The 16370-nt window shown below is 43.7% G+C and overlaps 1 protein-coding gene across 16 annotated transcripts in view; it reads left to right on the top strand.

The window, feature by feature from the left end:
* The window catches only part of LOC139534171 (forkhead box protein P2-like), a 113415-nt gene that overhangs the window by 34635 nt on the left and 62410 nt on the right, over window positions 1-16370 (top strand). For 12 of the 16 annotated variants that reach the window (XM_071333021.1, XM_071333020.1, XM_071333026.1 and 9 more), the window contains exon 4: window positions 13478-13664. The exons of 1 other annotated variant lie outside the window; for it this stretch is intronic. In XM_071333021.1, the coding sequence (XP_071189122.1) occupies window positions 13488-13664 (177 nt within the window). In that variant the 5' untranslated portion in view covers window positions 13478-13487. Of the gene's footprint in view, window positions 1-1006; window positions 1369-2796; window positions 2895-13477; window positions 13665-16370 lie in introns of those variants that run through there. 3 more of the 16 variants (XM_071333015.1, XM_071333016.1, XM_071333028.1) reach the window with 3 other exon arrangements.

Below are 16370 nucleotides of genomic sequence, written 5' to 3' on the forward strand. Positions count from 1 at the left end.
GTGTTTCTGGTCTGGGGAAGCCTGTGTGAGTTGTACCAAGCCTTTCCTCCACATCAGCCTCCCCTCCTCTTGTTTCAGTGGTGTCTACACAAACACAGCCAGCCAGACGAAGCCTAGGATTAAATCTCCCACGTCCATGTGGTGTTGTGAGCTGGTAGCAGATGGACTTGCTTTTGCATCTGCTGTGTGCAAACTGGGCTTTGTACTGTTCTCTTGGGGGATACCGAGGCTTTCTTCTCTACTAGTAGATTCCTGTCTGCTGGAACAGCTAAGGAAAACATCTGTGGCATGCAGGAGAAAGAAAGAGAGAGAGAGAGAGAGAGAGAGAGAGAGAGATTTTTTTTTTTTTTAAGTGAAAATTGCAGCATTAGTTCAAAATGTTCCGTCTCGTTTCTGCCGGTGTGTGTTGTTTACAGTACAGCAAATATGTGGCGACGCTGTAGCTGGCAGACAGAGGGGACGGTTGTTCTTTGGCTCCGGTTAACCATCGTTAAATGATGAAATGCACTTGTGCAAAAGACTTGAGGCTCGATGAGCATCTGTAAAGACAAATGTGTCTTTTGTGAAGTGGTTGCGAAGCTTTATCTAATGCGGATGGAGGAAAAGCTGTGAAAAGCTTGTCTGCTGTTCTTTTCCCCCCTTGTCTCTCTTCCCCTCCGCTCGAATACTTCCTCTGAAAAGAGGACTTTTTCGAGTTTCGCCAGGCTTACAGCACATTGCCCTGAAAAGGGAATACAGAAGCATATTAATCGGAGTCGTGAGAGCCGCATGGCAGAAGTGGCCGACACTCTTCTGTAACTGGTGTTTTCCTGAGAAAATAAGTGAGAAAGGCACTCACTGTTTGGAGATCACGCCTGGTTCGCTCCTGAACCTTTGTCACTCCTCACGCTTGCTACGCAGAAAGAAAAACACCCCCTCGACCCCCCCCCCCCCGCACACTTACCCCCTCCCACCCCCCTGCCAACTCCTACCACCCCCTACTTCCCCCTACCCTTGCAATCAAACCGCTGATTTTTGTGTACGATTGGTCCTCGGGTGCCAAAACAATCAGAGGGGATGCTTGACTTGTTTTAATTACCAGATGTTGAAGTGCAATGGGTCTTGGACGTGAGCAGGCAGAGGTGCTCTCTCACAGTAGTGTCAATACTGCTGGAAATACCTTTTTGATGATGTCTTTGACAGTTACCGTCAGCTAGTTTTTCTTTCCTCCTTTTTTCTCTCTCATTCTCCCTCTCCCTGAAGCTGTTTTCTACCAGTGGCATTTTTCCCCCCTTGATGCGCCGTTGTTAATGCTCCGAGGCGTCTAAGAATATCTTCAAATGACTCTTACGCGGGGGAGTGGAGTTCTCTCTTGTCATTGTTTCAAAGGTTGGTTACTTTCTCTCTCTACTTCACATTATTAGCAGTTTGTCTCGATGATTTGTGTTTGTGAACATATCTGTGTGCATTCGTAGTTCTGTGTGGTGTGGTCTGAGGGCAGTTATCCAGTAATAGATAGAGCGACGTGTCTAATTGTTTTTAAGAGCTCTGCTACTCTCTCTCTCTCCCGGAGCACAGTGCACCGAGCCGAGGCTACAGGCTGCTCTGCTATACTCGCTCTCTCCCACTAATCCTATTCCTGTTTAGACAGCGACACAGAGACAGAGACGCTGAGAAAGGCACTGAGCTGTGCTAGAAATAAAGCCAGGCACACATACCTCTCTCCCAGGGTGTCCGAAAACGCTCCCTTTCAGCTGCGGTTCTCCCTCAACTGGTTAGTTAGTTCCCCTCGACGCGCCGCCAGGTAGGGATGCAGGCTGTGCCGGCGAGAGCCGAGGCAGCTCGCTCGTGTGTGTGTGTGTGTGTGTGTGTGTGTGTGTGTGTGTGTGTGTGTGTGTGTGTGTGTGTGTGTGTGTGTGTGTGTGTGTGTGTGTGTGTGTGTGTGTGTGTGTGTGTGTGTGTGTGTGTGTGTGTGTGTGTGTGTGAGAGAGAGAGAGAGAGAAGGAGAGCTCCTGCAAGTAGCAGATGTGCGTTGAGAGCGAGCGGTGTGAGAGAGAGTCGCCTGGCAAGCGTGCAGACGAGGCACGAGGGGAGACCCGGCTCGCATCCTGTGAGGAGTCAGACGCTCTACATGTACGCGTGTAAAGGTCCCCACACGCACACACGCACACACACACACGCTGCACTCACTCTCACACACTCACTCACTTACCCTCTCACTCACTAGCCAAAAGCAGTAGTAAAAATTATTATTATTATTTTTTAATTGTTTTTGAAGGTCACTCTCAGATCAGAGACCAAGCCGTAATAATTGAAATGTCTTCAAAGGCAATAAAAAAGGAGAATGAAATGATAAGTAGTGTTTTCAAGTAATTGTGATATATTTCATCAGCGGTCGGCAGGCCAGGTGTATGATGGTCTAATTATGTCCTGTGTGTCAGGAGAGAGAAGGCACTGTGTCTAGGCTATACATTTCCATGTTGTGCACTTTTTTCACTCCCTCTCTCTCCTCTCTCTCTCTGCCTGAGAAGGCAGGCAGCAGCCCCCCTCTCTCCTCTCTCTCGCTCTCCTTCTGATCAGCTCCTATTGGGCCTGTCTGAGAGGGGCTGCCTGTTGGTAATTGCCCGGTGACAACTGGAAATGATAGAATAATTGTCAGGAGGGCCGTTTTTTAATGGGCGACGGGGTGATTTAAGTATGCATGAACAGGGCTTCGAGAGAGGCAGGGAAGAGCAGTGGCGGCGTTGTCTTGTTTATGATGCGAGCCTCTATAAACACAGTTGGAGTGATGACACAGATAGAAGCCCCTCTCCCCCTGTGACACCCCAGTCTGCTCCTCACCACTGCAAACAACACCAACAGCTTTCCTTCTCTGGCCACCAGACACTGTCTCTGACACTACTCCTCGCCTTCAGGTAATAAAGCCAAGCAACTCCAACTTCATCCATCCTTTCTCATCCTCCTCTCCACGCACCTCTCTCTCTCTCTCTCTCTCTCCGCTCTCTGTACCGCTCACCTCTCGCTGTATTAATGGCTATGTTTTTATCGGCAGGAAGGCGGGCTGCTCGTCCAGTATTTAGCTGCTGTACTGTGGCTCGGGTTGTGTTCTGTGTGTTTCTGTGGGCTGTGCGTTCACGTGCTGGTGGTTAATTGCTCTTGATGAATGAATGGTCGGGCTGGTGATTAGTGTTTGACTGTGGACCTGAACATGCTGCTTTTACGGAGCTCTTAGCCGTTTTAGTTTTGTGTCGGCTTCTTTATTTGATGTGTGCAGTTTAGGGCGCTGTTTAGGATGTTGTGTTGATGTGGAGTTTGCTGTGTTACTAATGGGCAAATTATTGACAATTAAAATCAAGAGGTGAAAGTAATGTTTTTTTTTCCGGATGAGATTTTACTGGTCTAGTGGTGATTAAAGAAAAAAGGGGTTCCCCTCCACCGTGATTCTTTATAAGCTAATAAAGATCAAAGGTGAACGAGTTGCAGATATTTGTTTTACTAGGGTGAGTCTTTTATTTGGAGTTATTTAGCTAGATAAAATAAAATAAAATGTGCAAGGAAGGATCCCGAACTTTATAGGGTATATCTCAGAACAGCATATCCATATAGAGAAAATCCTTTAAGAAAGGAGAGAGAGGGAGGGTCACTGAAATTATAAGCGGGTGAAATACTAATTATCTTTATCAAAGGCGGGTGAATAATTTGTTTACTTAAATATTCATGACATGGAGTAAAGCATGGTATTGGGCTATTGTGAGCATATTATTAACATTTCATAGGTCTTTGTGCTGGAATGCGGATTGGCTTCCTCGTCATAATTTAATACCCAGATGCATAATGAGCTATGTGATTAGTTCACGTGGAGAATTGGCCCAACTCCATTTTGAAGGCAGATAATTTACATTGTTCTCCAGAGTCCTGAATATAATAGGTTATTTAGTGCAATAAAATTAAATGCTACACGTTTTATATTTCAGCTTACAAATCCCCCTGGCGATATTCTGTTTTGGAGCTTTTTTTCTCCCTCTCCTTATTCTATCTGTCTATCTCTCTCTCTCTCTCTCTCTCTTTGTGTCTCTCAGAAACAATGAATTTTGAAATTGTTTAAATAAAACACATGTTTACCTACATGTTTTATTTAGAATGCACCGTGGCCAATTAACACTGTTCATTAGCAGAACTGAGTATTTGTTTTGAAAGTTTAACCAATCACTTTGTTATGCTAATTGTGATGTAATTTAATTTGAGTCCCGTAATGATGATGCCGCTATTATCCACATAAATGATGCAGTTAAGCAGCACCACGCTCATTTGCATGTGCTTGAAGGGGAGAGCGGAAACGAAGCGGCTCCGGTATCACTTTGCTGTAATTTTCCACCTCTGTTCACTCCCGCCCTTTGGATCGTCCCGGGCTGTCGTTGGCTATTGATGATCAGCACTTGTATCAGAGTTTTATATTTTTTAATGGCAAAAGAGGGTGCCAACTGATTCCAAGAATTGTAGGATGTGGAAATTAAATAATTGAAAAAATGCAAATTATTCCTCAATCGACGTATCAAACGTTAAGTGAAGTCTCCGTAGAAGCGATTGATTTGTATTTATTTTTCTTCTTCTTTTTTTGGGGGGGGGGGGGGGGCAGAGGGAGGGAGGGGGGGGGAAAGTACCTCCTTGAATTCACATTTGCACATCAAAGTGGATCCTTTGTTGGGCGAGAGCTTAATTTTGTATCTATTGATTCCATCATCCATGGTTTGGACATTATGCAGATGGGGTCTAGAGTGATTAGCTGGCTGTGTTTAAAATGGAAAGTAGCTGTAGCTGGTACTGTAGTGGGGCGGGTAGCTATAGCTGGTAGTATTTTTAAATCAATTCCTAAAATCCTGAGAGGGGCAGGAGTGATCTCCGTTTGGAAACCTCCAGCTGGCTGCTTGGTGTGTGACTAAGCCACTGTTAAAGACTCCCTTTTATCTGTTTTGTCCAGGGTTAGACTGGTCATTTTCTTCTGAAAAGATGATTTTTCTCCTGACCAATCTCCCCTGTTATGGACCTAATTGGTTACATAAATCTTGTCTCGGTATGAATGAGAAATGTTGGGGTCTTGTCAAGTGTAATCTTCACCCTTATTTACCAATTCATTAAGATCTATTGATGCAGGACTGGTGAGGGGGAATGACAACATAAATCAGGCCGGGGACATAATGACCCTAATCAGCCAGAAATAACTGGAAACGTCACAATGAGCTATGTCTCTGTATCACTCTGACTGGATCCCTCTCTCCTCGCTGCAGCTCTGCCCGCTGTCCCTCCGTCCGCTTTACCGTCATTAGCTCCTCTGTTCCCCCCTCACCTTCCCTCAGAAGAAGCCGTAAGCACCTCTCTGTTGCGTGCATCAGTCAGGAAGTCCATCTCACCTCACAGCTTGTTTTATCTCATGGCCCCAGCAACAAAAGCAGACCATGTCACGACAGATAATTACATCAGAAAAATGCAATGAGAGATGAAATATGCGTCGGAGGAGTTGGGTAAATAGTCCCTGGTAGATAGATGGATGTACAGGTCTCCAGCCACTGAAGAAAGTTATTTCTTCCCTGCTTCACAACGCTGCTGCGTCCTCTCTGTAGATATGATTGGAGCAGACAATGGGGCCTTCTCTTTTATAGGTCAATTACTCGTGATTAGGTGGGCTAAGTTAATTAATGGGAATTTCCCAAAAACGCAAACGAGGGCCTAGCTTGATGAGCTTTCGTCACTGTCTGCTTGTGGTCGCCCACTTTGGTGCCACCTCCTCCTCCTCGCAGAAGGAGGTGCTTGATGGGTAAAATGTAAATGATATGGGAAAAGCTTAAGAGGAGAACTTACGCACTAACCACACATGAGGACTTAGAATCTCCTCCTCCCATCAGTGCTCTGCTACTGTGTACTACAGACCCAGAGGGAGATAGAGAGAGAAGACACTCTCCATACACAGACAGGTGTAAATCTCCACTGACGTCCGGAAACCCAAAGAACGTCGTGGATTTTCATCTCAGATATAATTAAAGACCAAGTTGAATATTTATTTCCCCGGACCTTTTTATGCATTATCATCGATTTGTATCGAGTGTTTTCATATTTAAGGTGATTTGTAACCAATTGGATAATTAACTGGAACAGTTCGCCATTGTTTTGTATATTAAAACACACTGTCTTAATGGAGAATGAAACTGCAGAGTAAGACACTGTGTAATATAAATTATTTAAATGTACTTTAGGACATTTAATACAGTGCAGACTTCCTTGGTTACGGTGGCAGAATACACACACACACACACACACAAAACACACACACACATGCTCCCAGACACTTATACACACTTGCGTACTCTCCCCTTTATCTCATTCTTTCTGTCTCGTCTTCTTAATGTAAACAGAATAGAATTAAGTTCGGGAACATTCTCTCCACAGAATGACTGGGAACGACTATTTATCGTCAGCTAAAATGATGAATTGAAATATGACTGAGGTTTTCTGAGCACGGTCTCATTGTGCTGCCGATAATGACGTGTGATACCGTTTCTGGAGAATAATGTTAATCCAAAAAAAGCTAAGTCTGTTATTCATTCATATTCATCCCTTTTCCATTTTTTTCCTCCAACCCCTGATTTTGTAAATATGATTTCTCCCCCTGAAGCAATCTCATCTTCTCGTTCCGTTGTGAGTCACTTTGAAATCCCTTTATCTGAAAGAGAAACCCTTACCATTATACACAGGTTTTAGAAATAGTCATTAATGCTCTTTATGGTGTCCCTTCAGTGCCAAAAAGGAAGCTTGTATTTTCTGAAACGGCTAGATCTGCTCTGACTTGCCTATACTTAATCTCCACTAGTGTAGCTGTGTTGAACAGAACTTCAGCAGTGGCTGTTCTCTCCCTGATCCTGGCTCACTGCTTAGGGCTCCGGGAGAGGTAGCAATAAACCACAGTGACTTCCTTGGGCTGCGAGGAGCGAGGAGCTTCGCTAGCGAATTACACCTCAAGTACAAACAAGCATCTTGGTCACGTGTAAGGGTTTATGTAAGCAACGAGCTGAGTGGTAACATTCAAATGAAATAAAATTGTTGTTTTTTTTACTTCTTTTTTTACATTGTTATTTCAACTCGGGGTTGGTGTTATCATTTTCTAAGTGCCAGCTCAAAGCCAGTGTTTTAAGTGGTTGATATCTGTCATTTTGATTTATTAAGCAATCTTAAGTGTTAAATATTTGAGCATAGCCAGGGCCCGGCACTTCTTTATTTTGAATGCGTTGTAACTTATGGCAATGATTAATTAATTTCACTGGAGCACAGAATATGTGATTATTTAAAACGGTATCCATGTCTTGACTTGATCTGAACTGAAGGAGTCAGCAGACGGTGAAATGTCATTTTTGTATTATTCTTCCAGTGAAAGTAACGTTAAGAATTCCTACTACCTGAACTGTGAACTGATAATGAATAGACTTCTTGGATCACGGCGTTAGTGGTCACGTTTGGTTTCTGAAATGGTCATCAGGCTTATTTAGACTGGAGTGCTGTTTCATATACAGTATCATGCAGTCACAATGAGAATGGATCAGGGTTCCTGACTGCAGAAAGACACTGCAGAGTGGAATCCTGTACACTCAGGCTATTTGAATCCTGGGCAAATCTCAAATGACACCCTATTCCCTATAGTGCACGACAAAGTCCACTACGAAGTAGTGCACTATATAAGGAACAGGATTTCATAAGAGATGCAGCCTATGTGACACCCTGCCACCTCAGTTCACTTTTGGGGCAGATGGAGACCTTTATGTGTCAAATAGGGGACAGTATAACACAGTACATCTAGATAGATGGCCTGTGTTGTGTGTTTGGTACCTGATGAAGAGGGAGACATGTTAGTTAATGAGGAAACATTAGGGGCTGTTAAAGCAAGGTAAATGTGTGTGTGTGTGTGTGTGTGTGTGTGTGTGTGTGTGTGTGTGTGTGTGTGTGTGTGTGTGTGTGTGTGTGTGTGTGTGTGTGTGTGTGTGTGTGTGTGTGTGTGTGTGTGTGTGTGTGTGTGTGTGTGTGTGTGTGTGTGTGTGTGTGTGTGTGTGCGTGTGTGTGTGTGCGCGTGTGTGTGCGCGTGCGTGCGTGCGTGCGCGCATGCGTGTGTGTGTGCATGAATTGTCTCTGTCCTCCCACATCAGTAGTCTCACTACACATTCACAATCTCAGCCCGGAATGCGTTGTCAGGATTCTGTCTGGGATTCTTCACCTGATGGAAAAGACAGATTTGCGCGGCGTAAAATTCAAGAGCAAACATTTACTCAGCCGTAGAGGAGTAGCAAGCAAGTCACCGTTACAGGGGGAAATAGACAAAAAAAAGAGAAGTGACTTTAAAGATCCGCAAATAGTGTGTCTCTCTCACTGTATCTGAAATGATTCTCTTTCTATCAGACCCCGTAATAGGAGCGTTGGAGTCATCCGTGATCTTTGACCCGCAGACGGATAAAATAAAGAGTTCCGTTTTCTCTCACTATCTCCCCTTAAACACTTTGTATGACTATTATTTTCCCTCCCTAGCCGTACACCTATAGTATTACCAGTGAATTACGCTGGCAATAACAGTCTGTGTCTGTGTAACTGATTCATATAATATGTGGTCTGGTACTCCTCATTGGAAGATTATGGCTTGAGGAAATGGCGTCAAATAGCTGGTGTGTTAAAATGCAGGACACTACCAATTTAAGGGATGTCAAACACACAGGCAAGGCAGACATCCCCGAGCCTTATTCACTCACTCATGCACTGTTCAACTCCTCCATAGCCCATAGACTCTGGATAGCGCTAGTCCAGTAAATATTGTTACTCTGGGTGGAGGACTAGATGCTTCCGGTCTAGTTGATTCTAGGACAGGCTGATCCCAGGGCAGACTGGTTGGTACCCCCGAGGGGTACAGAACATGGGAGAAGACCTGCGATAGACATACACTCACATACACACATGTACGCCTAATGCACAAGCACACACAGACACACACACACACACACACACACACACACACACACACACACACACACACACACACACACACACACACACACACACACACACACACGCACGCGCGCGTAAGCGTGTCAGACACACACGACACACACACCGATACACACTTACCCTCTGGGGCCGTACATTGTCACTATCCATCTCTCTCAATGTGTACAGTGAGCCCTGACACTCCGGCAGTCACCACCACAGTCAGATCCTCTCTCTGTGGTCTGCAGCCAGGGTGGATCTAATTGACATTCTAATTGGCAGATTTGAATGCTGCCTTTAGATGGCTAATTAATTTGTCTCACCGCTGTCATTAAGGTTAAAGCACCATCTGATCTCTCGGAATATGATTAGCATATATCTGCATTGTCATTATTATCATTATCATCGGTTAGACACATGCACAGATTTTTGTGGAGGAGGGAGATATTCTACCATTTTCATGATTAAGATGGATATTGTATTAATGTTTTGCATTTCCTTGATTGAAATGACAATATGATTCTCCCTTGTTTCTCGTTTAAGCAACATTTGATAGGTGGAAGAGGATTCACCTTCTTTTAACCATATTTCTCATTCCAGTTCAGTTTGTTTTATGATTTATGAATCATTTTCAAGTAAATTACATATAGTAAATTGAACCTGTCTTGTGGGTTATTAAAAATCGAATCGGTTTAATTTCAAAATCCCTTATTTTAAGTTGAGTTAGGTAATGCTTCACATTGTATTAACATGTCATTAAAATATCCTTATTTTTCCCTCATATATCTTCAAGTTTTCCTCGCATCCATCGCCCTTCCCCAAAAAAATCTCCATTAGAATTTTCATAAAATCCTAGTAAAGGCAATCAGGCAGTCTTTCTCTGAATATTTTAAACATTGGGCATGTAAAATGTATGCCTAATTTGAATACTTATTAGCCGCATGATCTCGGCTGCTGCTTTGTGCTTCTTGGGCTGAGATTCATCACTGGTTTGGGTGTCACACATTGTGCCAGTCTTACCCTCTCGCTATGTCCTTCTCCTCTCTCTCTCTCTCTCTCTCTCTCTCTCTCTCTCTCTCTCTCTCTCTCTCTCTCTCTCTCTCTCTCTCTCTCTCTCTCTCTCTCTCTCTCTCTCTCTCTCTCTGTCTCTCTCTCTCGCGCTCTCTCTCTCGCTCTCTCGCTCTCTCGTGCGTGCTCTCTAACTCTCTTTTTCTCTCTCCCCCTGTATCTGCCCCCCTTTCATGGTCTCTCCTTTTATGTCTCTCTCTGTCCCCCATCTCTCCCTCCCCCTGTCTCTCTCTGCCCCCCCATCTCTCCCTCTCTCCCTCCCTCTCCCTCTCTCTCACCACTAATGTGGCTGTGCCCTGTTTTAACAGGGAGTGTTTGTTCATAAGCACGTCTTGTTCACTGCTTATTTACTGTGGCCGGAGCAGCTGTCACCCTGCTCTGTGTAACTCCCGCTCCTGTTTGTTCTGCCTGTATCCTGTTTATCCTGCACCCTGGACATCCTTTAAAGACTGTCTGCTGTTAGCTGGCTTTGTGGCTGGGTCTGCCCCTCATCACACAGTTACACAGCCTGGCCCTGTCATTCGAATGGCATTTACTGATGTGAGAATGCGGTTATGTTAGAAGCAGAATCTGTTTTGTTACCTGAACTGTGAATTGATAATGAATTGGCGTCAGAGTTGGTGGTCACGTTTGATTTCTGAAATAGTTATCAGGCTTTTGAAGACTAGTGTGCTGATGTTTTATATACAATGAGCTCCGAAAGTATTGGGACAGTGACACATTTTTTTGTTCTAGTACTTTGGATTTTAAATGATACAGTGACGCACAAATATCATTCCCCAAGACATGCTAACCTCTCGTCATTATTCACGATTCATTCAGGATTATCCTTAATCATGGTAGTATCCACATTAATGTAGAAGTGTTTAGAAACATATTTTATTCTTATTTACAATAAAAGTGACTCCAAAATGACACAATACATTATTTAACATTAATTTCTATTGGGCACAAAATAATCGACCAACTACTACACTTTTGACTGCTTTTATACACATATAAGTGAATTTGTCCCAATACTTTTGGTTTCCTTAAACTTCGAAATGGTTCACCCAATATGGATAAAAATACCCTCAAATGAAAGTTGACAGTCTGCACTTTAACCTCATAGTCATTGAATCATTTCAAATCGAAGTGCTGGGAGTACAGAGCCAAAACCACAACAAAATTCACTGTCCCAATACTTTTGGAGCTCACTAGATCATACATGGAGATGGGATCTGTGTTTCGACTCAAGAAAGACAGACTGCAGAGTGGCGTACAGTCTATGGGCAAATCTCAAATGACACCCCATCGTGCCTCCTCAGCAGTCAGTTTGGGGGCATTTGAACCTGTATGTGTCCCGTTATTGACAGTATAACAGAGGAAATCTATATTCCCACCAGATAGAGATGGCCAGTGTTGTGTGTTTGCTGCATGATGAAGAGGGAGACATGTTAGTTAATGAGGAAACATTAGGGGCTGTTAGAGTATCCCTTCTAAGGTCAATGTGTAGTGTGTGTGTGTGTGTGTGTGTGTGTGTGTGTGTGTGTGTGTGTGTGTGTGTGTGTGTGTGTGTGTGTGTGTGTGTGTGTGTGTGTGTGTGTGTGTGTGTGTGTGTGTGTGTGTGTGTGTGTGTGTGTGTGTGTGTGTGTGTGTGTGTGCGTGCACATGTACGTGTTTGTGCATGTGTGTGTGTCTGTGTGTGCACTGTGCACGAGCACGTACGTTTGTGCATGTGCAGGGATGTGTGTATGTGCTTGTGAGTGAGTAATTGAGTGAGTGAGTATAGCATTTCTTTATCAGCATTATCTCTCAATCCAAAATCAGTCATGGTACAGGATGCTCTGAATCAAAACATAGTATTAATTTCTCAGCCTAAGCATGTGACACAATTGGTGTATTTAATCTCAGAAAGGGAGGGAGGGCAGTACTGTACCACCGCAGATATAAAAATGGATATTATTTGAATATGAATAACCATACATAACGATTTGAAATATAATTATTGCATACAGACTACATTAATGGTATAGACATTATATTTTATTGAAGCGAAACTGAAATATTAATCCGCAAAAATGATACATTTGAATTATTAGGTACTACCTTAATTAATATGCTAATTAGGGAGAGGCTGTCAAGTAGAGGGGCCCCGTCAGAGTGGCATTAGAGATGCAGAACACACCTCGAACAGTGTGTTGTGTTGGGCCAGTCAGTGTGATCTGACTTATTTTATTTATTGTGAGGATTTCCACTGATCCTGGGCAAGACTCCACATTGCTCCAATTTATGCAGGGAAAATTATTTTAAACGAGAAAAAAATAAATGTATTACAGGAGAGGAGGTAATATGCATAATTGATGCTGTTTTTAGCACAATCATTAGTGATATTCGTGATCTATTTTTTTTTTTCTCTCCTTCATCTCAGCTTTTCATATCTAATAGATTGCCGGTGAAATTAGTTCAATATCTTACATTTATTTGCCCATGTTAAAATTGGAGGCTTAAGTCTTCGTCTCGTCGTCTCCCACTGTATGGTTTGATTGCAGTTCACGGACCAGTTTAATTGTGTCCCGTGGAGAACAGCAGTAAATGTTTTAAATGTCACCAAAATAAATTAATATTTGAGGTTTGATTAAAAAAGAAAAAAAATCTAGCCAATATGTGACATATGAGCTTTTTCTCTATGGAAGCCTCGGAGGCACATTTTATTTAGACACAGCTAAGGGAGAGGAAGCCTATTATATCATTTATCACCGGGTGATACCATGTGATTTGGATCCCACCTCCTCCTCTAGCACATTTTAATTTTGCATGATTAGCTGTGCGTCATTAAGCAACTTCGTTCAGACGAGACTCGCACTAAAATCCTGACAGAATCAAGACGGGGAATAGTTTAGGAGGGTCTGTGTCTGTGTGTGCCTAGACAGGGTGAGGATATATCAAGTGAGCGAGCATGTAAAAAAAGAAGTGTGTGGGCATGTGTGTGTGTGTCTGACTGCGTGTGTATTTGTATATATTTTTATGCTTCCCTTAGAAAAAGTATTTCTGTATTTTTTTTATTTTTATAATACAGTCATACATTAAGTGTCCCATACACATATATTCCCAACGTGTGCGTAATGCAGCAGAGGCCCTATTTGTGCCCGAAATTCTAGTGATTAAAACACTTATCACGTTTAGACTCTACACCTCCTTTACAAAGAGACCAAGAGGACGTGCATCTCTTTGTATTGCTTCATTTACACAATGAATGCATAATTCTTCCTGCATCACCCCCTCCCCCTCTTAAATGCTTTAATTTGCAGAGGGACCGGCGTTGATAATAATGGGAGCTTCAAAAAAAAAATAAAAAAAAAAGAGGGGAAAAAATGAAAAGAGAAGGAAAAAAGGGTTGTAACAAGAGCCTTAACTGGTGCCTCTTAATCACTTCTAGGTTTTAAGTCATGATGCAGGAGTCGGCCACAGAGACAATAAGCAACAGTTCAATGAGTCAAAATGGAATGAGCAGCCTGAGCAGCCTATGCAGCCAATTAGATGCTGGCAGTAGAGATGGAAGATCAAGCGGTGACACGAGCAGCGAAGTAAGCACAGTCGAGCTGCTGCATCTCCAACAACAGCAGGTAAGTTGTGTTTCTCCTGCACATCACAATGCCCTACTGCTTAGCACAGGGGACAGGCACTCTTTTTATGGAGATGACACTGTGTATTTAGTATAGAAATAAGGTTGTGTTTTTGTTTGATGGATTTTTGTGTGTGTTTATGACTGTTTTTATTGATAGTTGTTGATTGTGTGGTTGGGCATTTTATGTGTTTGATTTTGTCATGTTGCTGTTGAGGAGTACTAGTCTGGAGGTTGTGTAGTGTAGTTGTTGCTGGTGTTTTATTGTGTTTTTTGCTGTTTTTATTGATATTTGTGTGTGTGTGTGTGTGTGTGTGTGTGTGCTGTGTTGAGAGCACACTTCAGCCGAGGCCGTGTGTGTGTGTGTGTGTGTGTGTGTGTGTGTGTGTGTGTGTGTGTGTGTGTGTGTGTGTGTGTGTGTGTGTGTGTGTGTGTGTGTGTGTGTGTGTGTGTGTGTGTGTGTGTGTGTGTGTGTGTGTGTGTGTGTGTGTGTGTGTGTGTGTGAGAGAGAGAGAGGGAGCGACGTACAGAGCCGGCTGCCGCTGCCGTTGTGTGTGTGTGTGTGGTTGTGAGAGCCGTGGCTCAGCTGTAGCCACCAGAGGGCCTCCTAACTCGGTCCTATAGCCGTCCACTCTACTCTGCCACATCCCCGGGAGGCAAACCTTTGACCGGACCCACTTCTTTAAAAGAACCAATCTGCATGATCTCTGTTCTGACTGCTGTCTCTCATCTGGCCTGTGGAATTAACAAAGAATTCATACGTTTCTGTTGTGTAAATGTAGGTGCGTTTTTATTTTCTGTTCTGTTGAGGGTGTTGATTTGATTGATTGCTGTGGGATATTTAGATGTGACTGGGGCTGTTGTGTGGGAGCTGTGAGAGTCAGGCGCTGCTGGGGAGAGGAGTCAAGTGCTCGTGTCGTTTCATGGTGAATGATGGCTTTGACAGTTTGCCAAAAGAGCAGCGGTAGAGGTCGGGCTGTGCTTAAGGAGGCCAACGCCGCGGGTTTGAACAATGCGTGTTGCTTTTGTGTTTGGAACCCTGCGAGTGTGTTTATTGTGTGTGTGTTGTCTACTTGTAACTGTGTTTTATTTTTTGTTGCTGTGAGAATGTTTCTATATTTTTACATGTGTGAGTTTGTGTCTGTGTGTGCCCGTGTTAGTGTGTGTGTACGCGCATGCTGGTGGAGGCAGCTGAAGCCCTGTGGTTAAGTCGTGCCGGTGTGTGTGTGTGTCTGATGGTGTGTGTGTGTGTGTGGGGGGCAGCCAGTGTAGCAGAATGAGGCATGTCCTGCAGTCCTCCCCCGGCCCCCCCCCCCCTACACCCCGCCTAACCCCCCTGCCCCAGCCCCGCACCACCCCCGATGCTCCAGCTGGTGATTACAACAGCATCACGACACCATCGCCTCACCCCCTATTCATCATCACACTGCCTGTCTCTCTCCCTGCAGACGGCTGATTGGGGTCAGTTCTCTCCTTCTCTCATTATTCTTTATGTTTTAACCTACTGTGGAGGACTGCAGATACAAACTGACCGTATTTCTCACCATAGGGCCCTGTGTGCTATAGGGCTGGAAATCTATCTGCGCTCATTCACTAGTGTCGGGTGTGTGGAGTAGAATAGAGGTGCTGGGACACATTTATTTAAAAAAATAAGTCAAAAGAGTAGAAACAATAGTCATCTATTTGTAATTTTTATTTTTTTCACTGCCATTTTACAGACGTACTATTATTATTTTCAAAAATATATTATTATATTATAATGATGTTTCATGTTATTATTTCACCATGATGAAGGTTAAATCGCTTCAATCTAAAACGCGAGAGCAGATCTTCTAACTTTAGTCAGAAACTCATTTACTGACAAAGGAAGTCGGAAGCCATAAAAGAGAGCCACGGAGGGAAAGAGCAACGCAGGCATAAAGTATCTAGTTAAGTCGTTGAGACGGACACATTGTGAAGGGGAAATGTGGAGCGATGTGACAATCTTCTCCTGTAAAGAGCAGCTTTATTTCGTCGGCGAGACAGACACATTGAAATGAGTGGTCCAGCTAACAGGTCTCCCGAGGCCTTTTTTAAACAGAGTCCCTTGTGCTGTTAACTTCCCACACTTCCTGTTCTGGGCGCTGGGCTCACATCGCTCTCCCTCTGGTCTGGTCTGTCCGTATGGAGAGGATACCTCTATCTTGGTTAGCATTGGTTAGCATAAGCTTACAGTTGTTCATGAGTGGTTGGTGGATTGGTATAAAGGGTTGTTTTGTGTGCGCGTGTGTGTGTGTGTGTGTGTGTGTGTGTGTGTGTGTGTGTGTGTGTGTGTGTGTGTGTGTGTGTGTGTGTGTGTGTGTGTGTGTGTGTGTGTGTGTGTGTGTGTGTGTGTGTGTGTGTGTTTTAACGTGATTTAGGTATGTGCTGATTTTTATCCGTACATGCAGCACGGATTGTACTATACCGTATGTGCATGAGAATGCTTATCTAAGTGTATTCCAGCACTTTTGAAGAGAGCCTGAGTTTAATTCTCTGACATACTGTATTTGGAATGACATTGAGTGTTCCAGTGGGCATAAAGGGAGCTGATAGAATCTCCACTCTCTCATCATGGTGCTAGAGAGGATGATTAATAAGCACTGATGAATTCTCCACTGTCCCTTTGGGTTCAGCTGTTTTGCGGTCATCGCAACACACCACCTACAGCTATAATTAGAAAGACGGC

This window comes from Salvelinus alpinus, chromosome 11 (genome assembly GCF_045679555.1).
Source record: "Salvelinus alpinus chromosome 11, SLU_Salpinus.1, whole genome shotgun sequence".
In the NCBI taxonomy this organism is placed as follows: Eukaryota; Metazoa; Chordata; class Actinopteri; order Salmoniformes; family Salmonidae; genus Salvelinus; species Salvelinus alpinus.